This window comes from Dendrobium catenatum, unplaced genomic scaffold (assembly GCF_001605985.2).
Source record: "Dendrobium catenatum unplaced genomic scaffold, ASM160598v2 fragScaff_scaffold_414, whole genome shotgun sequence".
Taxonomy (NCBI): Eukaryota; Viridiplantae; Streptophyta; class Magnoliopsida; order Asparagales; family Orchidaceae; genus Dendrobium; species Dendrobium catenatum.
In genome coordinates this window covers 3,081,323-3,109,213 of record NW_021318876.1, presented here as the reverse complement: position 1 = coordinate 3,109,213, position 27,891 = coordinate 3,081,323, and the positions used below count along the sequence as shown (strand labels likewise).

At 34.6% G+C, this 27,891-nt stretch overlaps 1 protein-coding gene across 1 annotated transcript; it reads left to right on the top strand.

Annotated features, from left to right (window-relative positions):
- LOC110105242 (ankyrin repeat domain-containing protein 13C) lies at positions 1–27,806 on the top strand. Its single transcript, XM_020834642.2, has 2 exons — positions 1–2,254; positions 27,101–27,806. Exons 1-2 carry the CDS (start codon positions 710–712, stop codon positions 27,497–27,499), a joined length of 1,944 nt encoding a protein of 647 aa, XP_020690301.1. The 5' UTR covers positions 1–709; the 3' UTR covers positions 27,500–27,806.
- Positions 27,807–27,891: the final 85 nt, after the last annotated feature.

The window sequence follows — 27,891 nt, the reverse complement described above, 5'->3', positions numbered from 1 at the left end:
TCGAATTCGATTCGGAAGCCGGAAAGTGGAAACGAAGGAAAAAAAAAAACAGCAGGGTGCCTATTTTGTTATCTGCTCCTACGCGGATCTTAGTTCCATGGCGATCTCTGAGAGGTCGCTTCGACAGCCATGGAGTTTATAGATCTTTGCAGTCTTTTTCTTTTTGAGGTCGTTCTGTTAGGCGAAAACTCACCGACGATTCTCTTTCCTCAAAGCTTATCGGATCCGAATTTTTTGACAGATCCAGCGGTTTCCATGATCTTCGTTTAGCTATCGGCCTTGGCTGATGCTAGGGTATCTGTATTCGTACTTCTAATTGAGCGCTGCTGAAAGATTTGTGGATTTTTCAGATCTCTTTCGGTTTTGAGTAGCTGAGAGGAGTCTTCAATTTTTTTTTCTTTTATTATGTGGAGGTATGCTTTTACTTTCGACTTCCCCTCGTCATTTTCCTCTAAAATTGCAAATCAAAGCATTCGGATGGATTACTGTGGGCTTGAGTACTCATCATAAAACCTAGAAGAGCTGCAGGAGGAGTTGTTTGTGGTATAAGCGTTTTGCTGGAATCAAGTCTATTCCCCTCCTCTTTTTAGTTTTTTGCTTCAGATTTAGCTGCCTTGTGTTGAAATAGATTAGTAGGAGTTGAAGGGAAGCAGGGTGACCAGAGGTAAGGTAAGAGCGAGGTTATAACTGCCAATTTTCAGAAGTTCTGATGGAGGACCTCTCTAAATATTCCCACAGTCCTGCCCACCTTGCTGTTGCTCGTCGAGATCATGTTGTCCTACGGCGGCTGGTTTCCACCCTTCCCCGCCTCCCAAAAGCAGGAGAAGTTAATACAGAGGAGGAATCCATTTCTGCTGAGCTCACAGCTGATGCAGTCTCTTCTATCATTGACCGTCGAGATGTTCCTCACCGTGAAACCCCTCTACACCTTGCAGTCCGGCTTCGTGATCCCATTTCAGCTGAAATTCTCATGTCAGCTGGTGCTGACTGGTCCCTTCAAAATGACCAAGGTTGGTCTGCTCTCCAGGAAGCTGTATGCACCCGTGAGGACACAATAGCAATGATCATTGCCAGGCACTACCAGCCGTTGGCTTGGGCAAAGTGGTGCCGCCGCCTCCCCAGGGTCATCTCCTCTATTGGTCGGATCCGTGATTTTTATATGGAGATCACATTCCATTTTGAAAGTTCTGTGATTCCTTTCATTGGCCGGATTGCCCCATCTGATACCTATCGGATATGGAAGCAGGGATCAAACCTCAGGGCTGACATGACTCTTGCTGGCTTTGATGGTTTCAGAATCCAACGCTCAGACCAGACCTTCCTTTTTCTAGGTGATGGTGCTTCAGGGGAGCCAGTTAATGCTTCATTACCTCGGGGCTCATTGATTGTACTTGCTCATAAGGAGAAGGAGATAACTAATGCTCTTGAGGGAGCTGGCAACAGGCCTACAGAGGCTGAGGTAGCTCATGAGGTTGCTTTAATGTCCCAAACTAATATGTACCGGCCCGGCATTGATGTTACACAGGCAGAGCTTGTCTCTCACTTGAATTGGAGAAGACAAGAGAGAACGGAAATGGTTGGCAACTGGAAAGCAAAAGTGTATGACATGCTTCATGTAATGGTGAGTGTTAAATCAAGAAGAGTTCCTGGTGCAATGACTGATGAGGAACTGTTTTCAGCAGACAATGATGAAAGAGTAGCCAATAATGATGAGTTGGATGATGTATTAACAGCTGAGGAAAGGAAACAGCTAGATTCGGCTCTTCAAATGGGTACTTCAGAGGGGTTTGATGATGATGAGGTCAACGGGAGTTCTGAATTTGGTAATACTGAGCATAGTGGCCCTTCAAAGGAGAGAAAAAGCTGGTTTGGCTGGAACACTAAAAAGGCTTCCAAAAATAATCCAGGTGAGGATGCTGACGACTCAAAGAATCCCAGAAGATTTTCAAGGTTACCTCAAGAGAATGGAAATCATAAACCTGAGTCATCATGGGAAGAGGTGGGGGATATTAAAAAGGGTAAAGAAAAGACCAATTCTAAGAAGAAGAAGAGTGGAGCCTCAAGTGAGTCTAATAAGCTTGAAAGTGAGTACAAGAAGGGTTTACGGCCAGTTTTGTGGTTGACACCAGACTTCCCATTGCAGACGGATGAGCTTCTTCCTTTGCTTGATGTTTTGGCGAACAAAGTCAAAGCTGTTAGGAGGCTTAGGGAGCTTTTGGCGACCAAGCTTCCACAGGGAACATTTCCAGTAAAGGTAAAATTCATATAAATTTTTAATGTCATGATTTATATTTTTTAATTATCTCTCATCTAACATTATACTTCTATACTTTGGTTAATTAATTGTTATATTTTCACTTAGTATTTAAATTACTAGTTCAAAGTTGTATAGATTATGGAACAATTATTCTTTATCTAATTTCTCTTTTTCAAGAAAACCCATCAAGTCAAAGACAATATGCAAAGCAAGTAGGAAAATAGATTGTTACTTTGTTTCCTTCTTAGTAAAGTTATATAACTTGCTATTGGGTTCGCTATTGTACTCATTGATATTTATTTATAAAGCTTTCATTTTATTGATTTTTTTTTGTTACAATACTTGTCGATTATTTGTAAGATTTAAAAAAAAAAAACTTATTTTGTCTTTTGCTTTTTCTTGAAAATTAAAATGCTAGGAGAGCGGAGTAGAAAATGAGAAATTTTATTGAATTGTATTCTCTTATCGTGTGTGAAAAATAATATGAGAAGCTTACATGAATTGATAAAAAAATAACTATCGAGGAAAAGAACAAATTTGAAAACAAGACTTTTAAGTCAAGAATCCATTATTAACCACACAATATAAATGGAATGCAAATGTCCATGGATTGTTGAATTATTGTAGATAGAAAGCTACTGTCTACAAATTGTTGGATAATTATAGATAGAAAGTTTTTTTCCATTATTTTTTTTGTTATTTTGACACCCCCCTTCCTAAGTTATATATATTTGATTAATTTATCTAACCTCATTATGGGTAAAGCTTTTGTGAGAATAACTATATTTTGAGAATTTATTAAAATATAATTTAGATTCTTATGCTATCCTCTTGATCTTTGTTTAAAATTGCGCAATATAAGGCTCATCTTAAGGCTTGTCTCAGCGCAACTCCAGTGAAAAATGCCTCGAGGCTTATGTCTCATACTTTTTTTCTAAGGCTTTCACCTCAGCTTGGTTGATGCGTGCCTCGCCTCCCTTCCATGAGGCTTATGCCTCAGCCTATTTATATTTTTTTATTAAAATTTATCTAAATCCTAAATTAAAGCCCTAAACAAATCACGCATTCATGCAGAGCCACAATAACTTCAGCTCAACTACCTCGATCTCCATCTCTCCATTTTCGTCAGAGCCACCACCGTGGTAGCCGTCGTAAGGAATCACTTGAAAGTTGGATACCAACACCACCTCTAAAATATTTTTAGTATTATATTATCTTTATGTTAATAAAAGATATTTATAAAAGAGGAAGATGAATGAAATAAATAAAGAAGAAGCAGATTGGGAGTCATTGGACTTCATAGGATGAGGCAGGAGAGAGATTTGTTATGACGATGACTCAAATAAAGATCTCCTTAGTGATCGTAGTACAAATATTTTTTTAAGTTTTTGCCAACTATTTAAGCTGCCTTTATGAATTATGTGGATGAGTATGGAACTGAAAAAGAATGAATTTAGAGTTAAACTTGATTTTATATAATACTTTTATGCAATTCATGTATTTAATATTGTTTTGCTCTTGTAATATTTAGATTTTAATTCTATTTCATGTAATTTATCATTTGTCACTTTATGTATTGTGCAATTTGTATTCATATGTATGCCAATTTGTTACTTCATAGTTCAATAGAAAGTTAATGTTAACCTCATAACATATTATTTGGTTATTATATTAAACATCACTTTTAACCTTTATTTTGACGAACGCAATTTATTTATTTTGAGGCTTACGCTTCAATACCCCTCGAGGCTTATGCCTCGTCTCATGAACAAAAAATGCCTTAATACCTGATTGTCAGTGGCGGAGCCAAAAACTTTTCATGGGGGGCCTTATTTATTTCTTTAAAAAATTCACCTCAATTTTTTTCATGTAGTCTTGAGATCGGCATTGGCAGTTTCAAATTTTTTAAAAAATATAAAATACTTTGATACCCCTATAGATTTCATAACTGAAGGTTTCATAAAAAGAAGCTTATTACTCTCTTGAAGTTTAGACTTCATATTAGTTTGAGCTTAAGCCGATCAAAACATAATTCAAGAAGCTTGAATTAGAGTAGACAGTTCATCAACTAAATAATATAGACATTAACAAAATAACTAATGAAAAACTTATTTAATAAAAACATTTATTTTATCAATCTATGCATCGTGATGCAGCTTAAAGCATAAGCATATGAATGATTAAAAACATTAAGAACAATTTTTTGTGATGAACTTAAATTTTTAAACCTACTAAAGGATAACATTTTTGGAGGCTAAATTTGGAGATTTAGTGAGATGCTATGTACCAAAATTTCTGTTGAAGATAACGAGAAGAATCCGAACAGAAATCACTTGAAAATGGAGCTCCAATCCTCCAACAAAAATGTCAGGTAAAGATCGGCAGATGAGTACCAACCTATTGAAGTAAAACCTCTTTTTTTTTTTGTTGGGGGGGGGGGGGGATCACATATTTTTTCCTACGTCATTTAATTAGATTTTTCCATACTTAAGTTCAATCAGGTAAATATTTGGTCTAATGCTTCTCCAATCCAATCAACATTTGTGAAAATTTTGATTTCCTTATTGGGTGGCTTTTCATATAACATGCATTTTTTGGTGTTATTTTAAGGTAATGTAGGATATCGTTTACAACTTTCATGTGGTTTGAAGTATGGTTGTTCACTTTTGACTAACAACATTAACATAAAACCCATTACGCAATTACGCAATTGTGAACCGTGCTCTTGGTTAGTTTATCGAAGCTCATTCTAGGAAAAAACTTAGTGAGGATATATATGTTGATCATGCTTATTTTTTATTTATTTCTCTAAACTTACTATGAGGAAAGTCTTCGAGAGAATATCTATAATTTGAGCTTTTATTAGAACATAATTTAGTTAATTATGCCTATCTACTGGATTAGTATATCAGAGCTCTTTTTTGGTAAAGTCCTAGTATGGATATCTACATTATAAAAGATTTTTTGTAACATCATTTAGTGGGGTTAGTCCATCTTCAGTTTTTTCTACCATGAAATGTCGGTCTATCTCAATTTGTTTCGTCATGCATAGTGGATAAGATTTTTAGCAATATTTATGTCTGTCTGGTTGTCACAATATACTTCGAGGATTTTTTTTTTTCACTCGATAATTCTCCTAACAATCATTTTAAGAGTACTCCTTTACAAATATCAATGTCACTGCCTTATGTTCAGCTTTAGCACTACTTCTTGAGATCACATATTTTTTCCTACGTCATTTAATTAGATTTTTCCATACTTAAGTTCAATCAGGTAAATATTTGGTCTAATGCTTCTCCAATCCAATCAACATTTGTGAAAATTTTGATTTCCTTATTGGGTGGCTTTTCATATAACATGCATTTTTTGGTGTTATTTTAAGGTAATGTAGGATATCGTTTACAACTTTCATGTGGTTTGAAGTATGGTTGTTCACTTTTGACTAACAACATTAACATAAAACCCATTATCATGATGGGTAAAAGAGAAGTAGATGAGTTTGCCCACAAGGCGTCGATACATATGTTTATCAAGGATGTGTTGTTAGTGTTGATCGCAATTTTTTTGCGGGGCCCATTGGAATTTTTCCGGCTTATATCTAAGCATTTTAATTTCTTGATGTACTTATAAAATACACTTCATTTGAAAAATAACAATACTTTGTTTTGGTTATGCTACTTTTACACTAAGAAAGTATTTTTTATTTTGCTGGTCTTTTATCACAAATTATGTTGCCAAAAATCCTTTTAATATAATATCATCCAGTTACATGATCAAAATTGTATTTTGCTTTCTTTTGATGTGTGTTTTTTAAAGAGGGTGATCAAATTGATAGTGTAACTATTTTTTTAACATATTTAGAGAAGTTGTCAAACCAAGCATGACGAGATTGTTTGAGGTCATATAGAGCTTTTTTGAATCTAAATACCTTATTGTTATTTCTCTAATTTTTCAAGCCATGTAGGATCTCCTCAAGGCCCCAACTAAGAAATGTATTTTTAATATCAAGTTAATGCAAAGGCCATCTAAATTTTTTACAAGAGATAGCAAAACTCGAATTGTGTTTACTTTAGGAACATGAGAGAACATTTTTTTATAGTCAATTCCATATGATTGAGTGCATCATTTGTGCTTTGAATTTATCCATACTCCTATTTGTTTTGTAGCGGGCTAGAATATATGTGGCAATAGAGTTAGAAAATTTTTGTCTCAGCGTTGCACGGATATCCAACACACAAATAGAGAGAAAATGTAACACCTGAATTTTTATGTGGAAACCCAGGAAAAGAGAAAAAACTATGGGGCCACGCTTAGTTGAAAGGATTCCACTAGTGTTTACTTAGATTACAAGTGGTTGACTCAACTCTAAAATTGAGGACGATCAGATTCCAATAATCAACTCCTGGGTTAAAAATTCAGTTACAAACGGAGATCGAAAATCTGGCGACGTTTTGGTGGTCGGGCGGAAATCCGGCTTCAATTGACGGTCGGACAGAACTCCGTCGTCAGTCGGATGTCAGAGAGAATTCCGGCATCAGCTTGCAGTCGGGTGGAAGTCTGGCGGTGGTCGAGAAGGAACCTATTCCTTCTCTTCCTTATCTTTTTGCTTCCTTGCTTAATTACGGCGTAGGTCGGCTACCGGGTGAAAGTCCGGCGATGGTCGAGGAGGAGTCTCTTCCTCTTCTTCCTTCTCTTCTTGGTGGGCTCCTCCTCTCAAGAGAAATGAGGGGTCTATTTATAGTTTTATGATAGTAGCTTAGCCAGTAAATAGGAGAAAGATCAGGGGTAAATTGGGAGTGATTTGAATGGATAGCCGGATGTTGAATCCCTTTATCATGGACCGTTTATTGGGCATTTGAAGGCCCTAATAATATCAGAATTTGATGATATTGGGCTTGTTGGATTCGTCTCATCGAACCACTCGATTTGACTATAAGCATGTCATGTTTGGAAATTGTTTGATAATCCTAATTATAGTTTGAACCTTCCAAATGTACTTTGGGTCTTTGATTTGGAATCATTTGGGTTCGGATTGAGTTGAATTTGGTGTTGTTGGGTTCGCATTTCCGAGACGTTGACAATAAGTTTGTTGAAATCGAAGTTCAGATGGTCTCTAATTTAAGTTTTGAAGTTTCCAACTTGATTTTTGCCTCGAGATTCGTGCCCGATCAATATAATTTTTTGATGATATAACAGTTTTATATTTACCTATAAAGATACATTTGTTTTCGACCAATTTTTATTTAATGGAAGTTCAAAAACATTTAATGTACAATTCTTTTTTAATGCTTGGATATCTTCAATTACAACTTTTTTTTTCACTCGAAGTTTTTTAGAGCTTTATAAACAACAATAACATCAAGCCTTTATCCCACTCTATTGGGTTGACTGCATGAATCATTTTTCTCCATTGTGCGCTGTTAAGAGTCAAATATTCATTTACATCAAATAAAGAAATGTCATTTCTAATATTTTCTAACCAAGTCTTCTTAGTTCTACCTCTACCTTTCTTAACATAAGCCAAATTTAATACATCTACTCTCCTTATCTGGTCATCTGAAGGCCGCCATTTTGTGTGACCAAACCATCTAAGGTGATTCTCTCTAATTTGATCTGCCACAGGAGCTACTCCAACCTTTCACGTATATGCTCGTTTCATATCCTGCCACTGGAGCTTTATAAACATTATTTGTAATTTATATTTTATTAATATGAATGAGAAAAACAAGATATACAAATGAAGCCCTTATAAGTCCTCAAATCATAGATTGGTTGTTTTTTTGAATAACTTTATCTTTTTTTCTTAAGGCAATAGAATGGCGGGGATTAGTATCATCTATGAATTTATGCTCACCAGTTTCTGCTTCATTTGTTCTTGAACTAAGGGTCAGATTCAAATCTTTGGCATTACTTATTTTTACGACTTTAATTTTGGATTCAAATTAAATGTGAATCATGGTGTTGAAATATTTAATAATTTGTTCCACTTAAAATTTTTATTTATGTGGAAAACCTCAGGTGAGATGGTTATAATAGTTGATAAAGGAAATAAATCATCTAGCTACAGAGGCATATTTGATGTTTGACTCTTGATGGTAGCAACACATCATTGTAGATTAAAGCAAAATATTGAGAAGGTTGTAGATTTGACTTGGATAGGAACTACAAATATGATTAGCCAAAGTGATAATTTCACATAAAAAGTCCTTTGAATTTTTGTTGTTGAATAAAAATGGAATTAGTTTTTTAAGATAAATAAACTTTGGGTGTCTTGAGCGGTAGTCCTTACGTGAGGGATTATTCTTTAAAAGATAAAATCTTGAACACATCACATATTGTCAAACATCCTTTTTGAGTTCAAGCCCTAAAAGTGACATTAAATGAGAAATTGGCAACATAATTTTTATTTCTAATAGGCTTACTAATTGATAGTAAGTTATAATATTCGTTAGACGCTGAAAGCACATATGTCAAGTATTTTGAGAGAATGATGTAAGCACAAGTGTAAAAAAACTGAAACAAATAGAACAATGGATAGAACTCAAACCAGACTCTATTCAAATAGTAGCAATTATCTAAAACATTCAAAATCCGACAAAGAAAACACGAAGAGACTTCAAAGAAACAAAGAAAATAAAATAATGTTATCCTCAGACAACCGTCAAAGCGGGTTCCTCACATGCATCGAAATGTAGGTTAAATAATATAAGTGTAAAGGGCTAACAAACCGATGGTCCACCATTGCAAGATCGTCCAATTCCTCCAACAAATGCTTCCAAGTCAACCAACAAACACTACCAAAGCTCGAGAAGAAGGATACAGATGGAGTGGTACTTGCGGAGAGACGAAAAATGTTAGAAGCCAAGACGAAGGGTGGAAAGAGCTCGCAATATTTCCAGAGGAGGTGAGAAGAAGAAGGTGGACAAAGCTCGCAAGCTTTTCCAATAACCTGCAGGTCAATAGCAAAATTGCTCACAATAATCAACTACTCTTTCTTCACAAAACTTCTCATATTTATAGGTAAGAAAGGAGAATGCCAACAACCACTTCATTGAATTTCCACAAGAACCGGAGCATCATAAGTCACGGATTTCCCCATTGCTTTTTCACGGAAAAATAGCCCAGTCAAAGAACCGAAGAGGCCCGCACAGAACCAAGGAATCAAAATGCACGAACCCCCCCCCCGCTCTGAAAACCAGCAGCCAGCCTAAAACCCAAGGAGAAAAGGCACGGAATTAATCCAGCACAGGAAGCCCAAACACAACCACGGATTCACAAGAGACAAGGGAATATTTTTAAAGAAGAAAGGGGAAGGAGAAGGGACAAGTCCCCTCAAAAAATTGAATCCAACTTATGAGCTTACCTTTAGAACATTAATGAGCTACTAAACTTCAGCTCATCTTCAATGAGCTAACAACAAATGAGCTCAATTCCAACCTTCTCCATACATCACCATAGGACCCAAAACCGTGGACCATAAGCCAACCCGTGAACTAGCAGCAGCCAAGGACCAATCGAGCCAGCAAACCAAAGGTCTTCCAAGCCCCACGCACAACCTACCATGTTCATTGGATGCTTTCCCATCATTGGATAGCTAAAAAAAGAAAAGAACATAAAACATACTAATGTTCAAATAAAAATAAAAACACAGAAATATTTGATAGCATCAATTCCCCCTGGTGGAAAATTCTCATCTCCTGATGAGAATGTATCAACAATTTTTTCATAAAGCTGCAAATTTCTTTTTTTTAGATCAGCAACATCAATCCAGGTGCAATCAGTTAATGGTCGGTTGCTCCATTTGACCAAGAACCTCTTGTGTTCCCCATGTCTTGTTTTAGTGACTTTCATATCAACATCTTCAATTTGATCTTCAGGCTTTGCCAAAGGAGCAGAGAGTGGTAAAGTTTCAATGTCTACAAAATTGTCAGAATTTCTTTCATACAAAGATAAGTTAGAAACATTAAAAATAGGAGAAGTGCCAACAGTATTTAGTAGGTCTAGTAAATAGGCATTAGTGTATAATTTTCGAAGCACATGAAAAGGGCCAAATTTTTTTCTGCTTAACTTTTTAAAAGTACGAACAGGAAATCGTTGACGACGAAAGTAAGCCATAACCAAATCACCCACATTGAAATTCACTTCTTTTCGATGTTTATCAGTAGTAGATTTGTATTTATCATTAGCTTTTTGGAGTTTTTAAGAACATGTTGTTGGACAGTCTTTATGTGATCAAATGTTTCTAAAGCTTCATCACTAGTTTTTTTAGGTAAGGATATGGAGTTTCTATCCAAAATGTGAGGAATAGGTTGCCCATAAATAATTTCAAATGGAGTTTTGCCAGTGAAACGATTAAGAGAATTATTGTAAGCAAACTCAGCCTGAGGCAACACTAAATCCCATTGAGATGGTTTTTCTCCAGTAAGACATCTTAACAAATTTCTCAAGCTTCTATTGACTACTTCAGTTTGCCAGTTAGTTTGAGGATGATAGGCACTGCTAAATTGAAGAGTAGTTCCAAGTTTTGCCCACAAAGTTCTCCAAAAATGATTCAGAAATCTAGTGTCACAATCAGAAGTAAAAGTACGAGGAATACCATGCAGACAAATAATTTCTTTGAAAAACAAAGTCTAGTTCCCTTAAACAAAAAACCTTGATGTATAACAAACTGAGTAGAAGTATCAGTTCCAGAAGCAAGACAAGAAGCCCAAATATTTTTAAAATCAGAATCATTCTCATAAGTATATTTCAAAAAATCAAAAGAAGTAACAGTCGGAAAAACATTTATCAACAAGTGAGATCTTCGACTTAAAGCATCAACAACCTTATTCAAAACCCCAATCTTATGTTTGATATGAAAAGAGTAATCTTGCAAGAAAGAAACCCATTATGCATGTCTTTTGTTCAGATTTTTTTGTGACAAAAAAAATCGCAAAGCCTCGTGATCAGTATTCAAAATAAATTCCTGATGAATCATATAATATCTCCAGAATTTCAAAGCTTGAACAATGGCATAAAATTTTAAGTCATAAGTAGAATATCGAGATCAAACATCATTTAATTTTTCACTAAAGTATGCAATAGGTTTTCCTTCCTGACTTAAAACAGCATCAATACCAACATGCAAAGCATTACAATCAACTTCAAAAACTTTTTCAAAATTTGGCAGACTAAGAATTGGAGCTTGACTCATTTTAATTTTGATAAGTTGAAAAGTTTCTTCAGCTTCAGGGGTCCATTTAAATATTCCATTTTTTAAACAATCAGTGATGTTAACCCATGAAAATCTCTTACCTCACTGATATTTTTAGGAACAGGCCAGCTCTTTATTGCCTCAATTTTTATAGGATCTACTTTTAGGGTTTAGCAGACATAATGTAACCCAAGAATGTCAAACTTGAAGTCATAAAAGAACACTTCTTCGAATTTATATACAGTTTTTGTTTCCTCAAAGTTTTCAGAATTTGCTTGACATGAAAAAGATGTTCAGATCGATGGATGCTGTAAATCAGAAAATCATCTAAATATACAACCACAAACTTTCCAACAAAAGGTCACAAAATATGATTCATTGTTCGCATAAAAGTACTCGGAGCATTAGACAAGCCAAAATGCATAACAAGCCATTCATATAAACCTTCTTTGATTTTAAAAGCAGTTTTCCATTCATCTCCTGGTCTATTTCTTATCTGATGATATCCACTATTTTTCAAATCAATCTTCGAAAAAATTTTAGCATCACTTAACATATAAAGCATGTCATCTAACCTAGGAATTGGAAACTTATATTTGATGGTTATTTTATTTATAGCTCGGCTATCTGCACACATTCTCCAAGTTCCATCTTTTTTAAGAGTAAGCAAGACAGACACAGCACAAGGACTCAGACTTTCCTGAATTAAACCTTTTTCCAATAGTTCATACACTTGCTTAGAAAGTTCTTGATGTTCATTTGGACTCATTCTATAATGTGAATGATTAGGCAATGTAGCTTCAGGAATTAAATCAATATGATGTTGAATGTTTCTCATTGGGGGTAAACCAGCTGGTAATTCATCAAGAATTAAATCAGAAAATTCATCAAGCAACGGTTGTATTTCTTTAGGAATTTCAAAAGTTAAATCAGTCTCTTTTCCAAGCACCAAATATATCACATCAGACTTTGTTAATTCATTTGTGTTCAGAAGCAATTCAGAGGTGGAAGATTTCGCAGACTTTTTGTTCTTTGTTTCCGGGTCAGGAATGTTTCTTTGTGGAAAAAGTGTGAATTCCTTGTTATCTTTAATCAAAGTATAGGTGTTCTTTTCGCCATTGTGGATGATTTTATGATCATACTGTCATGGACAACCTAAAAGGATATGACAGACTTTCAGAGGTATAACATCACAGACAATTTGATCCTTATAAGTTCCTCCAATTGTTAAATTCACTGTGCATTGTTTGGTTATAGGAACCTCACTCCCCTATTTGAACCAAGATATTTTGTATGACTTAACAAGAGGTTTTGTTTTCAGTTTAAGCTTCTTTACCATTTGTTGTGACACAAAGTTTTCTGAACTTCCACTATCAATCATTAAGGTACAAATTTTCCCTTCAACAGTGCAAGTAGTCCTGAAGATGTTTCTTTTAAGCCATTTATCTTCCTTTTCAATTTGAACAGTTAAAATTCGTCGAATTACTAGCAATGGTTCTCCTTCATCACCCTCCAAATCAAATTTCTCTAATTCAGCTTTATTTCAGATTCTGTTTCGTTTTCTTCCTTTCCCTCTTCCTCTATTTCTTTTTCATCTTCTATGAAATTATTACATGGAAGATTATTTTTTCTGCAAGTAGCTGACAAATGATCATATAAAATTGCGTATTCGTGTATTGAGGCGTTTTTCATTCGTGAGGCGAGGCGTAAGCCTCAAAATCAAAAGATTACGTAAACATAAAATGATAATTTTTTTATATACATGAGTGAATAATATAAAACATAAAAAAGCATAAGATATAAAGTGAAATCAAAATATCCCTATAATATGACAACATAAAATATAATTCCACTCAAAATTTTTTCTTTCCCAAATCCCAGTATTCTTTTCATTAACATATAATTCCAATTTCGAAAAATAAATAGCAGTGGCATATCACATAAGAACTCATAAGTCATCAGCACTGTCATCATTAAGGGGTTCTTCATTTGAATCATCATTATGATGAACTGCTCTCTCCCCTTCCTCCTCTCCTATAGAGTCCAAAATCGGGCATTTACTTCAAGATTTATGTAAGTTTTAATATATATATATATATATAGCGTGAGGCGTAAGCCTCATGCCAGTGAGGTGAGGCGGGCCTCAACCAAGTTGAGACGCAAGCCTCATAAAAAAAACTCGAGGCGTAAACTCGAGGCGTTTTTTACTGGAATTGCGCAAAGGCGGGCCTCAAGGCGAGCCTCATATTGAGCAATTTTAAACCATGTTTGTAACAAGGCCCAATCAGTTTAGATTGTTCAGTAGCTTTAGATCCTGCTACCCCTTTACCCTTTTCTTGATTTTGACTTTCAACAGCTTTAACTTTCACACCCGAAGTTCCCGCAGAAGTTTGAGATTGAAGTTTAGTCCCACTAGTCTGTCAACGTTTATACGTTTCAGTCATTTTGTTGCTTCCCCGCAAATGTTGTTTTTCAATTTTTAAGGACATGCGATAAGCTTCATCTAACTTAATTACATGATGCAAGTTAAGTTGATCCTGAATCATCCATTTTAACCCATTAAGATATCGTGTTACTATTTTCTCTTCAGACTTATCCAAATCATTTCTAGCTTGCAATTTATAAAAGTTTTTAGTGTATTCTTCCACAGTTTGATTACCTTGACGCAAATTATTAAATTCTTGAAAAATAGTCCTTGAATGATCAGAAGGCAGAAATTTTTCTTTCATCTTTTCTTTCATCCTATCCCAAGTTTGAATTTTTTTTACCTCGCCTTAATCTATTGTTTTGTAAGTTTTTCCACCAAGTTAATGTATGCCCTGTTAGCTTTAAACTAGCGAATTTGACTTTTCGATTATATGGAATTTCTTTCCATTAGAAAAATTGATCCATTTTCTCTACCCATTCAATGAATTGTTCATGTTGTAATTTTCCTTCAAAATTATGAACATCGATTTTAATTCCGTAATCCCAATTTCTTTGTCGCCTATTTTGATTTCTAGGTTCTTCCTCCTCACTTTCAGAAGATTGAACACTAGGATTAACATTAGCTTGATTAACATTTAGATTAGCAATCGCTTCAGCTATCGTGTTGATTTGTTGTTGCAAATTATTCAGTTGTTGCATCATTTGTTGCCAATCCCCTTGATCATTAGTCATTTGTTAAACACAAAGAGAAAGACTCCTAATAACCAAAAAGAGGTGAATTTGCTCTGATACCAAGTTGATGTAAGTACAAGTGTAAGAAAACTGAAACAAATAGAACAATGGATAGAACTCAAACCAGACTCTATTCAAATAGTAGCAATTATCTAAAACATTCAAAATCCGACAAAGAAAACACGAAGAGACTTCAAAGAAACAAAGAAAATAAAATAATGCTATCCTCAGACAACCATCACAGCAGGTTCCTCACATGCATCGAAATGTAGGTTAAATAATATAAGTGCATAGGGCTAGAAAACCGATGGTCCACCACTGCAAGATCGTCCAATTCTTCCAACAAATGCTTCCAAGTCAACCAACAAACACTACCAAAGCTCGAGAAGAAGGATACAGATAGAGTGGTATTTGTAGAGAGACGAAAGAGGTTAAAACCCAAGACGAAGGGTGGAAAGAGCTCGCAAGATTTCCAGAGGAGGTTAGAAGAAGAAGGTGGACAAAGCTCGAAAGCTTTTCCAATAACCCGCAGGTCAATAGCAAAATTGCTCACAATAATCAACTACTCTTTCTTCACAAAACCTCTCATATTTATAGGTAAGAAAGGAGAATGCCAACAGCCACTTTATTGAATTTCCACAAGAACCCAAGCATCATAAGTCACGGATTTCCCCATTGCTTTTTCACGAAAAAATGGCCCAGTCAAAGAACCGAAGAGGCAGCCACGGAACCGAAGAGGCCCGCACAGAACCAAGGCGTCAAAATGCACGGAAAAACCCCCCAGCTCGGAAAACCAGCAGCCAGCCGGAAACCCGAGGAGAAAAGGCACGAAATTAATCCAGCATAGGAAGCCCAAACACAGCCACGGATTCCCAAGAGACAAGGGAATATTTTTAAAGAAGAAAGGGGAAGGAGAAGGGACAAGTCCACTCCAAAAATTGAATCCAACTTATGAGCTTACCTTTAGAACATTAATGAGCTACTAAACTTCAGCTCATCATTAATGAGCTAGCAACAAATGAGCTCAATTCCAACCTTCTCCATACATCACCATAGGACCCAAAACCGTGGACCATAAGCCAACCCGTGAACCAGCAGCAGCCAAGGACCAATCGAGCCAGCAAACCAAAGGTCTTCCAAGCCCCACGCACAACCTACCATGTTCATTGGATGCTTTCCCATCATTGGATAGCTAAAAAAAGAAAAGAACATAAAACATACTAATGTTCAAATAAAAATAAAAATACATAAATATTTGATAGCATCAGAGAATGACAGAACCTATTCCGACCACTTTTAATGGCGATCTATCTGCAATTCAAATATCATGATTTTGATGGCATGGATTGTAATTGTTGAATACTTTTTTGTCTATTGTCATATGATTAGATGCTTGTGAGTGAGTCTACTATCCAAGTAGTAGTCTTCTTTTTGTTTCTGATAAGTGCTTTAAGAATTTATCTTGTTTGGTACAATACTTATTCAAATGATGTTCCGGAAGAAGCTTTTGTTGGGAGATTAGTTTTTTGTCTTTAGTCTATTGTCAAAACAGATGAATGGCGAATGAGTGACCTATTGCAATTTGTCTTTATTGCTGTCCTCTTTAGAGTTCCTAGGGCTAATATTTTATCTTGAATTCTTCATGTTTTGACTCTAAACATTTCAATTTTGAGCATTGGAGTTCTCAGCTTCTTGATCACTTGCATCTTTGTGGTAGTCGTTATCTTCTTTTTTCTGTGAAGATCCTTCAGATTCTTCTTTTTCACTCTTGAAGGTCATAAATTGAATTTGTGTTGTTGAAGGACCTGTTGGCTTGGAGGGGATCTCCCTGTTAAAAAACCTGTTGGCTTCACATGGAGTAAAATATTGATGTCTTTAATACCATCTTGAAGATTAGAATGATAAGTGAGGGAAATAGAAATCAGATATTGTATGACTGAATTTTACTATCGTGATTTGCGAGAAAAAAATAGAGAAGCTAAAAATTTATCAAAGAAAGAAATACAGCTTAAAACAAAGTCTTTTAATAATGGAATACATAATTAACTACACAATACAAATTGATTGTAGCTGTCCACAAATTATTGGATTACTATAAATTGAAAATTGTTCAAGAATTATTGGATTATTGGACAAATTATAGATTATTTCAACACTTATGTTTTGTGATATTTACTGGACATGTTAAAAATACATCATAGATTTTTGTACTTTGTTATTCATTGAATAAATGAACAGTCTTCTTCCATGTTAAATTAGAAGTGTTGTCCGTTTGTTTAATTGGTCAAGGATTATGCTGAAACCATGAAACAATAGTGAAAATCAAGCTTGAAGAAATATCAACTAATTAAAATGAGTCGATTGTTACTGAAAAGGATGAGCTAGTATAACTCATTGTAGTCTTTCCAAGTCGCATGCCATTATTAGAGTCAACATTGAAAATGAGTAGCTTAGCATTTGTCATACTTATTGCTATCTATATCAGTTAGTTTAGTAAAAAATATACTTTTGGAGTAACTTGATAATATTATGGATCCTTTTTACCAGTATTTAAGGAAATTATCCATCTAGATTGTCCTGCCTTGTTCTTAATTATTGGGCCATTGGTGAGAAAATTCAAAGCATAAATAGTGGCAAGTGGTTTGTTGGATGAATTTTGCTTGAATTTTGTGTTTCTTTGATTTGTTTCATTGAAAATTATTACATATTTTGTTGATCTGGACGAACTGCCTTGGTAATAATCTGATGTTAGATCTCTGATGCTTGATGCAAGATTGTGGAGGATGAGTATGATAATAATTTCTTTTTAACTTTATGCAAATGTGGAGTAATATGTTTCTAGTATCAAGATTATAAGTAAACTTAAGCTGTGAAACACCACATATATGTTAATCAAGGTTAAGGATGGACCTTGATTACAAAGTTGGATGGGGAAGTAAACGAGTAATAATTGATTCTCATGAAAGGATGTTGATGGTCCTTATGATAGAAAACCCTAGAATTAGGTTATTCTTATTACAAGATGTTTGGTGATGTGTAAGGTATAGGAAATAAACAAGAGTTAGGATATAATGCAATGAGGAGATGGAAGTAAATGAATTTAAATTAGGTTTTTTTGGAAGCTTACTAATTCTTGCACAAATACTATGAAACTCTTCCATTAGTTCTTCTTTGTTCTTCCTTCAGGCTTGGTTGTTCCCTTTTTTATTTCTCTTTAAGTGCCTCCTTGCTTTCTTGGATGTTCCAAAGTTCTCTTCTCTCATTGTTTTCCAGAGTAGAGTGAGAAATAAAAGAGAGAGGGTTTCTTCTTGAGAGAGTTAGTATGTGGCTTAGGAATTAGAGAGGGAGATAGTGATTGAAATATGCATTGTAGGATGGCCTTACAAAAGTGGTTAGCTTGGATATGAAGGATGGGGTGAAACACCACATATCTGCAACACTTAATTTTATGCTTCTCTTTTAGTAGCCAACATTTTACTCCATAAAGCATTGCAGGTCTCACCACCATCTTATAAAATTTTCCCTTAAGTTTGAGGGATTCTTTTCTATCACACAACAGGCTCAATGCATTCCTCTACTTCAACCGTCCAACTTGAATTTTACTAATAATATGCTAATCTATTTCACCTTTGCTTTGAACAATAGAACTGAAATATTTAAAATGTATACTCTTTTTAATGACTTGATTACCCAATGTCACAATCTCACCATTTGTTTTGTTACTAGTAAAATTATATTCAATGTATTTGATTTTAGATTTACTCAAACAAAAACCTTTAAATTCTTAGGTTGACCTCCATAAATCAAGTTTTCTTTCAACTCTCTCTAGTTTTATCAACAAAAAAGAATATCATCAGCAAAGCATATACTATGATACATCCTCTTGCAAATGTCCAGTAAGAACATCCATGACTAAAGGAAAAAAGATATGGGCTTAAAGCTGATCCTTGATATAGTCCAATTGTAATATGAAATTATTGAACACAAGTAGCTGCTCATGTTTCCTTTTTTTTTAATGACTTAAATATAAGCATTATTAACTCTCTTTTCTAGAACTCTCTAACGCATTTCTCTTGAAGCTTTATCATATGCCTTCTCTAAGTCAATAAATAGCATATGTAGAATCTCTTTACTCTCTCTATATTTCTCAATCAAACCTTCCAACAAATGTATAACTTCCATAGTAAACCTACCTAGCATGAATCAAAACTGATTTTGACAAACATAACATAACATCACATTTTATAATTTTAATGTATGACACATTAGCTTAATTCTTTTATAGTTCACAAACTCTTTTACATTACCTTTATTCTTAAAAAAAAGGAACCAACACACTCCTTTACTTATCTGAAATTTTTTTAATATTAAAAAGATTATTAAGCCAAGAAATTTCTTGATCTCCTAAGCATTTCCACACCTCTATTGGAATATCATCATGTCTCACTACTTTTTCACATTTCATTTTATTTAAAGTCTCTTCAATTTTGATTTTACTAATATGATAATAAAAATAAAATCTCTATTTTCATTTAGGGTGCTGAGATTACTAAAGTCAATTTAATTCTCACAATCTTCATTAAAAAGCTTATTGAAATATCACATTCACTTATGTTGAATATCCTATTCTAAGAAAATACTTTTTAATCTTTATCCTTAATACATTTCATTTGAACTAGATCCTTCTCTTATCTTGTTGTTTGACTAACTTATACATACATCTTAGCATCTAATCTAATATATATCTTACTAAAACCTAAATTGTTTGCATCTTGCATATTGCTTACTTATACTCTGTGGACCCCTTTATATATTGCCTAATTTTTCAAGCTTTGAAATGTAAACTATTTTTTTTATAGCAAAGCTTCTTATTTTTTTATCTTTTTTTGTACATTTTGATTTCACCACCAACTTGAAATACTTAAATGCTTGGATAAAAAACCCTAATATAATATAGTATTCATAGAAGTAAAAAAACATATAATAGAGATAAAAAGTAATTTTTTCTTGAAAATAGGCGTCATATAGGACAATTCTCTTTTCTTGATAGTTAGATTTATTTGATAGGTTATCATACAGACTAATTTAACTAAAATTGATTCCAATTCATTAATATTTAAACTTAAAGTTTTCCCTTTTAGCCTTCAACAAACTTGAACTCTTAAGAAGTTCATAGAGCATCTTATTCAACTTGGATATAATGTTCACCCTATTTAGAACATAACAAGTCGTACTAACCGCTTAAGCCCAAAAATATTTTGGAAGTGAATATTCAACAAACATGGCTCTCGCGGCTTCTATCAAAGTTATGTTCTTTCTTTCAATAACCCCATTTTGTTGAGGGGTCGTAGGTACTGAAAAATTGTTATTAATTCCTTGCTCTCTACAAAAAATTTTCATTTTCAAACTCTCATTTATGATTATTTTGAATTGATAAAATTTCACACTTTAGTTTCCTCTGAATCCAAGCAGAAAATTTTTTAAATTCATCAAATGATTCACTCTTATGAGATAAGAATTTGACCCAAGTGAATCTTGAAAAATCATCAGCGGTTACATACCCAAAAACTTTACCTCCTAGACTTACAGTGCTAATCGGTCTAAAAAAATCCATGTGAATGATTTCTAGTGGTTTGCTAGTTCTAGGATTTCTAATTGAATGGAGGACTTCATCTATTTTCTTAATTGACATGCATCCACTGGTGATCCTTAGTGAAGTTTAGTTTGGGTATCCCTGTAACCAATTCTTTTTAGGTAATTTTCCTAAGATTTTTCATGCTTGCGTGACAAAATTTTCTATGTCATAATCATGATTCATCAATGATTGTTTTGAGATAAAAAACATTAAAAGATTTAATAAAATTTAAATCAAGCATGTATACATTATTTACCCTATTTTCATGCAACACATCAATTATATTTTGGCTTATTATGCAGCTCATAGGAAAAAAATTAATACTATAACCCTTACACAAAGCTGACTAATACTCAAAAGTTATGCTTTAAGCCTTCAACAAATAACACATTCTCAATAAAAAAAATTGTTCTTGTTGTCAATCATATATGTACCTACCATTTTCCTTGTGGTATTATGTCCCAGTATCACTTTGCCTACATTCCTGTCTTCCAGCGATATGAATTGTTTTGTCTCCAGTCATATGCTTCGAATATTCGTTGTCCAGGTATCAAATGCTCTCACGAGGACTTGTGTGAGAGTGTTTCTACAAAATTATCAAATGTTAGACTTGGGAACCCAAATGAATTTGGGTTCACCTCTTGACAATGATAATATAGATGTATGTTTGATATGTTGTGTTTTATGCATCTTAAGTCTCCACACTAGAAGTGTTGTACTATGAATTGTATAAGTATTAGAGATGTGACCAATTATTCTACATGAAAAAAATGTAACTCCAAGAAAAAGATTTACCAATCTATGTGAATTATACTCTCTGTTCCTAAGTTTTGAAATTTTATGCTTCTGATCAGGATTAGAAAATTATTCAAGTGTTGGGGGTGTCATGTTTTCCTCAAGAGCTTTCAGTTTCTCTTTAAGATATGAGTTTGTACTTTCTAAAATAGCATTATCAACCCTTTGCTCATGTTTTCTTTGATTTGTTTCATCTATATACATCTTACATTCATTTTCAAATTCAGTATAAGATGTTTTCAATAATTCATGTTTCTTGTTTAAATTATCAAATTCATCTAATAATGTCATATGGTTGCTATCAATAGATGCATGATTATTCCTAAGGATTTCATGATCTTTTTGTAAATTTAAATATTTTATGTTCAATTCGACATGCAATTTTTTTTTAGTTTCATATATGCAGTATTGGTTTTCTTATTAACTTCAAACAACTTGTCATAGGATAAATCGCATACCTCCTCTTGATCTGACTGATCAAGCTTGTCTGTCATTAAGCACAAGTTTGTGACTTCCTCTTACACTTCTGTTTCTGAGGAATCTGAAGCTGAGTTAGCCCAGAATATTCTCTGTAATCTTTTCTTTCCCTTCCTAACATTAGTTTTCTCCTCCATTTTCTCCTTGTTAGGATTAGCTTTGAGATTCGAGCAATCAGATTTAAAATGTCCAGGCTTGCATTCATAACAAATTACGTCATTAGAAAGTTTTGCATTTTTGTGGAACTTACCCTTATTCCACTGCTGACGTCTTCATTGCTTTCTTATGAAACTTTTGAATTGCCTCGTCATGAGTACAATATTATCTTCATCATGTCATTCACTTTCAACGCAATATTTTTTTCCTTCCGCTTGTCAACTGCATCAATCTGTCTTTGAGTCACTCCTTGCTCATAAGCAATCAGTGATCCAAACAAATTGTCAATAGAATAAATAGTTAGGTCTTTTGACTTAGGTATGATGGTTATCTTTGCATTATAAGTAGTAGATAAACAATATAGAATTTTGTTAACTTTTTCAGAATTCGTCAGTTCCCTACCTAAAGCATAAAATGAGGTGACTATCTGTATAAAATGAGTATAAATGTTAGTGATTGATTCATTCAGTTTCATGAAAAAAAGTTCGTAGTCGTGTAATAGAATGTTCAATCTGGACTATTTCACCTCATTAGTTCCTTCATACGTTATACAAAGTCTATCTCAATTTTCTTTTCCACTTTTATAGGTTGAAATATGCATATAGTCCTCAGATTTTAGGGCACAAAAAACTATTTAAGCATTTAGCAATTAATTGAGCTAGTTTTTTTCCTCTACTATCCAATCAGTAAACGATGTTTCAATCCTAATGCCATTAATAAGTCTAGTTGGTTTAGTGTAACCTTCATGTACTAAAATCTACATGTGATAGTCAATCGATTGAAGAAAAGTACACATATGAGTTTTCCAAAAGTCGAAAGGAATGTTATCAAACAATGGTTGTCTAGTGATCGAATATATTTCAAGAGTGTTACGGTTTTCAAAAGTAGTCATTATCGTTTTCAAAATATTGTCTAAACCTCAATTTTTAAAAATAGGCTTTATTACCACTTGAAAGTTCGAGAAGGTTGTTAGACCTAGCAGAACTGTTCCAAAGCTAATCAAGTGGGGGTGAATTAGTAATTTAAAAATTCTCTTGAATAAAGACTATTTTTTATATTATATCATGTGAGTTTTTGATGATATCAAAATATTATTGTTGTGATCACTATTTCTCCTAACATACATTGGATATATTTTCTTTGTGTTATTTGTGTGTACTAATATTTCAGAGAAATCCTACTCCAGACTGCCGAAGACTTCAATACATATTAGATTTAGGTTTTTTGTAAGTTGCAATGAAGTCTATACTTTTTTCTATTTTTCTTGAGTCTAAGAGATTGTGATTGAAATTGGATAACCGTGCACACACACATTGGGGTGGGGAGTCAAAACTTTAATTTTTAAAACTAATCGTACTATATGATTTTTAAATCGTACTAGAAGATTTGTGATGATAGTTCCTCCAGACGAATTTAAGCAAATCATGCCCGGAAAAATTTTATATTGTTCGTTCTGTACGATAATGTTTTCATATAGACGACTCATAGAGTACGAAACTGGTACGTACCAGTTCGTCCCAAATGAACGCACCATTTTTTTAACTGATAATACTATACGAAGTGGGGTTCTTATAGACGACTCCGAGAGTTCGAAATGGGTGCGTACCAGTTCGTCCCAAACGATCACTTCAGTTTTCGATCTGATCGTATCATACTAAGTGGGGTTCGTACAGACGACTCCCAGAGTACAAAATGTGATCATCCAAGTTTGTACCAAATGAAGCATGATTTGTTTAAACAGTTCGTACTATACGATATTTGGTTCGTACAGACGATTCACAGTGTACAAATTGAGTTAGTACGAAATCGCATAGGATGAATTTTGATGCAATCAAAAAATTTGGGAGAGGGACCCAAATTTTTTATCACAAAAACAAAAGACTTCCTAGATAAAATAAAGACACAAAATGCTCAAAAGGATACAAATAAACCACAAATAACTTCACTTTAATATATAAAAGACTATTATAACTTGGACACTTACAAATGACTCAAACAAGACACCTAAAGAAGTTTTCATCCATTAGAAGAAGGATACAAGTGAGGTGGCACTTGCGGCGAGACGAAAGAGGTTAGAAGCCTTAGAAGAAAGAGGAGAAGCTCGCAAGCTTTCCTAGAAGAGGAGTATAAGAGATGGAACAAGCTCGCAAGCTTTTCCAAAAATCTTTCACATAACATACTTAAAATATCCACAAACAACTTATATTTATAGACAAGAGAGAGGAATACAAACAGCCCCAAAACCCTTCATATTCTTAATTAAATAAGGGAAATGAAAAGCCAACAGTCAACTCCTGGAAACAAAACACCATAGCCACGGAAAAGCCCCCCAAAAGTCACGGAAAACATCCCAAGCGAAACCCGAAGAGGCAACCGTAAGAACCAAGGAGTCATTCGTGGGAACCAAGGAGGCAGCCGTGGGAACCAAGGTGCCAAGGCACGGGAACCCAAGAGCCATCCACGGGAAATGAATGGACAAGGGGAAGGAGAAGAGAAAATTAATGAGCTACTAATAAATTAATAAGTGAACTAAAAACATGGCTCATAATGAGCTAACTCTTAGTTCAATAAATGAACTAAAAACCAGCTCATAATGAGCTAAATTCCAGCTCAAAAATTAACGAGCTAGCAAGCCCAAGGGAAGTCAAAACCAAATTTTTTTGGGTTTGATTTGACCCCCCCTTTGTCTACATCAAATTTGTTCTGTACGAATTAAGTTTTGAACTGTTCATTCTGTACGATGTCAGTTCATATATACAACTGATAAAGTACGAAATCAGGCTCGTACAGGATCGTACATGGAATTTTGAATTGTTCGTACGTACGAAATACAATCGTACTGTACGATTTGAGTACATTTAACTTGAAATTTTCAGTTTTCTGAACGGTTTTTCTTGTCTTTCATATATACGTGCCCTGAAAAACTGTCAATTATCTATCTTGCTGCGAGTTTTCTCTTAGGAGTGAAAAAGAGTGTATTTTGGGAGAGTATTTAGGAGTGAAGTTTGAGAGATCTTATAAGTGAAAATTGTTAAGGGTTTACAAGGTTGCTCAAAGGTAAGGATCTCTTTATGTGTTCTTCAAATATCTGTCATTCTTCTTTGAAGACTCTTGAGAGAAGATCTTTGGAGTAGATCCGGTACTTTGCCGTCACCAGGAGGGTGAAGAGGACATCGATACTCTACCCTCACCAGGAGGGTGAGAAAGGACATCGGTACTCTGCCGTCACCAGGAGGGTGAGAAAGAATGTTGGTACTTTGTCTTCACCAGGAGGTGAGAAAGGATGTCGGTACTCTGCCGCACCGGGTTGGTGGAAGAGAGGTTGTTATAAGGGCTTCTCCGCCTTGCTGTGGGAGCAAAAGGAGAGTCACTTTTGATTTAGAGCAATACTTGAAAAATGAGTCTTCAGGGAGTGGACGAAGGTCTAGTTGGACCAAACCATTATAAAAGTTGGTGTTCTTTTGTTTCTTTATTTTACTGCTTCTTTTTTCGCACTTTATTTTTCTGTGGTTGAAAAAATTTTTGTGAAAATCTTTTTCTAGAAATAACTGCATATTTAAGGATCATTGTGTCAAATATCTTTAAACGCTTTTCTAAATTTCCAAGAGAATTTTTAAATTACCAATTCCCCTCCTCTTGGTTAACCTTGGGACAATTCTGCTAGGTCTAACAACCTTCTCGTGGTTCAATAGGAGCAGCCAGCCCCTCTTGGGCCGGCCTAACATATTCCTTTTATAAAATATTTAAAATTTAACAAATGCTAAGAAAAAAATCATCAAATCCACAAAATAAAATTAAAAACAACAATTATACCTCTTGATTGTGTTATGTTGGAGCATGCGACAGTAGCGGACGAGATAGGTTTGGTGAACAACGAATGATCCATAGCAAGTGTGGCAATCGACGATCCTGATCTCTGTTGCGGGATCGGGTGTTCGACGCGATCTACGTAGACTGCGAACGGTGTTCGATGCAATTTAATTGTGGAACTTGGCATTTGCTGCAGGAGCTGGTGTTCAATTCATTCACTAGGGCTGCGGGTGCAGGAGTGATACTCAATGTGTGCGCGGGATTGAGAACAACTTTGGACGGACAGTCGCTAGGGATGCATTGGTCGACGCATGCAGATTGCTTACTGCGTTTCACAATTTGTTGCGTTGAATCTTCAGCTGCTGCCCAGTTAGCAGAGAGACGTGCAACTCTACGGAGGAGAAGTGTTATGCGGAGAATAAGAGTATTGTGCTATCAAGTCGATCTTATGAAGTCTTGAAAGTAAATTTATAATATATCACATAGTTTTGAGTGTTGAGTTGTCAAAAATTTTATATTTAAGTTGAGTTTGACAAAAAAAGAGAATATTATGATGGATGGATGACAAAATAAGAAATTTTATAGCATATCCTCAATGTGCAAGCTGTGCTCAGTGAGGGAATCAGAAGTTCACAGAATGTTAGAGTGATATCTATTAAAGATAAGGTAATTGAAAATAGATTTTGCTAGTTTGAGCATGTACGACGGAGGCTAGAAAATATGCTTATTAGATGTTTAAATAAATTGTGTGTGAGAGGATTAGGAAAGAGAATGGATTGACCTGAAGTGATAGATAATAGTTCATAATTTATAAAGAATAAATTTAACACTTCGGGATGTACTGTATAGGAATGAATAGGCAATGAACATTCCCTAAGTAGTTAGGATAAGACTAATATTAATGATAATGATAATGATTTCAGAGCTTGGGTAGCGTCGTGCTTCATTATTTTTACTATACTAGGCAATTTTGGCATCAACTTTTGTGAGATGTTCCTCCAAATACTGGAAGGAACTTTTCTAATTTCTGTTTTACTAAAAAAATTTATAAAATAATTTCAGCATCACTTTAACTGTCAACATAATAATTTGCCTTGCAATCTTTAAATGTTTTGCCCCTAAGACTTCTTTCTTCATCCATTTTACCTCGAGTAAAACTGCTTTTATAGACGCTTGGTTTAGCTTTCTAGGAACTGCATCTAATGATTCGTTTGAAGAAAAGCTGCATAAAATGAAAAATTTGGTCAAGAAAATATTTTAGATTTCTGAGCTCTAATATTTTTTTCTATTGAGTGTTGAATGTGGTTTTCCTCTACTTTCAATTTATTCATGAAGAATACATGAAGGGGAAGACAGTATATATAAAAGCAAAGTCAAACATGATATTGCAAATGTGAAGCAATGTGGTTTATAATTCACTGTTTCATGGTAATAGATTTCCGGTGATTTCCATTTATTAAACGATTTTTAATTCTTTCCTTCAACATATAGCTTTGGTAAATCACTACCTAGGGAAATGCTCAGAGCTTATGTTAGACCAAATCTATTAGAGATTTTTTTCTGTATTTTGTAAGTTTGTTGGAGCACCATACTAAAGTGTTGTTCGCTTGGATCTTAGGTGGCCATCCCAATTGTCCCTACAATTCGAGTTCTTATTACATTCACGAAGTTTGAAGAGTTGAGTCCTCCCTCTGATGAGTTTGCAACGCCACTTTCTAGTCCAACCCATTTTCAGGATTACAAGGCTAAGGCAGCAGAAACATCAGGTGGTTCATGGTACTCATGGGTAAGAGGCAGTCGAGGCGGGCAATCCAGTGATGAAAGTGAAAGCAAAAACTGGAAAGATGAGATTGACCCTTTTAGCATACCATCAGATTATACCTGGGTTGACGCCAATGAAAAAAAGCGGAGAATGAAGGCCAAGAAGGTCAAGAGCAAGAGGGTGGTTTCCAGTAAGAAGCAGACATTGAGAAGTGGAGATGCCCAGCAGCAGCAACTAGATGATGTTGAGGATTAGATGACCCTATATGCAGAAACGTAACAAGTGCTTACATGTTTTTAGCTTTCTGTGTATTGTGTGGGTGTTTTAACAATCAGTATAAACTATTATGTCTGTGATGTAGGTCACAAGGTTGCGTTCCCCTAATTGTAGTATGAATGCAGTCTTCTGCTTCAAAAAAAAAAAAGAGTGATTGAAGTAGATAATATTGTTTTGTTTGGAAGGGAACATAAGCTTGTACGGTGATTCATTTGTTTGTTTTTCATAGCTTTAGCTCTTCCATCTGATATAGTGATCTTACTTTAACTTCACTATAGTCATGATCTTTGCTTTATTTATGAGTTTTGCCAGGAGAAATATTTTTCCTTTTTTGCAGATCTTATAAATAACAAGAGTAAACGTTTTGACTG

Bases quoted from the DNA above. Each gene is read 5' to 3' on its own strand.
- LOC110105242 (XM_020834642.2), top strand. From the start codon at position 710: ATGGAGGACCTCTCTAAATATTCCCACAGTCCTGCCCACCTTGCTGTT. The intron at 2,255-27,100 runs GTAAAATTCATA...CTTGGATCTTAG, and splicing joins AGGGAACATTTCCAGTAAAG to GTGGCCATCCCAATTGTCCC.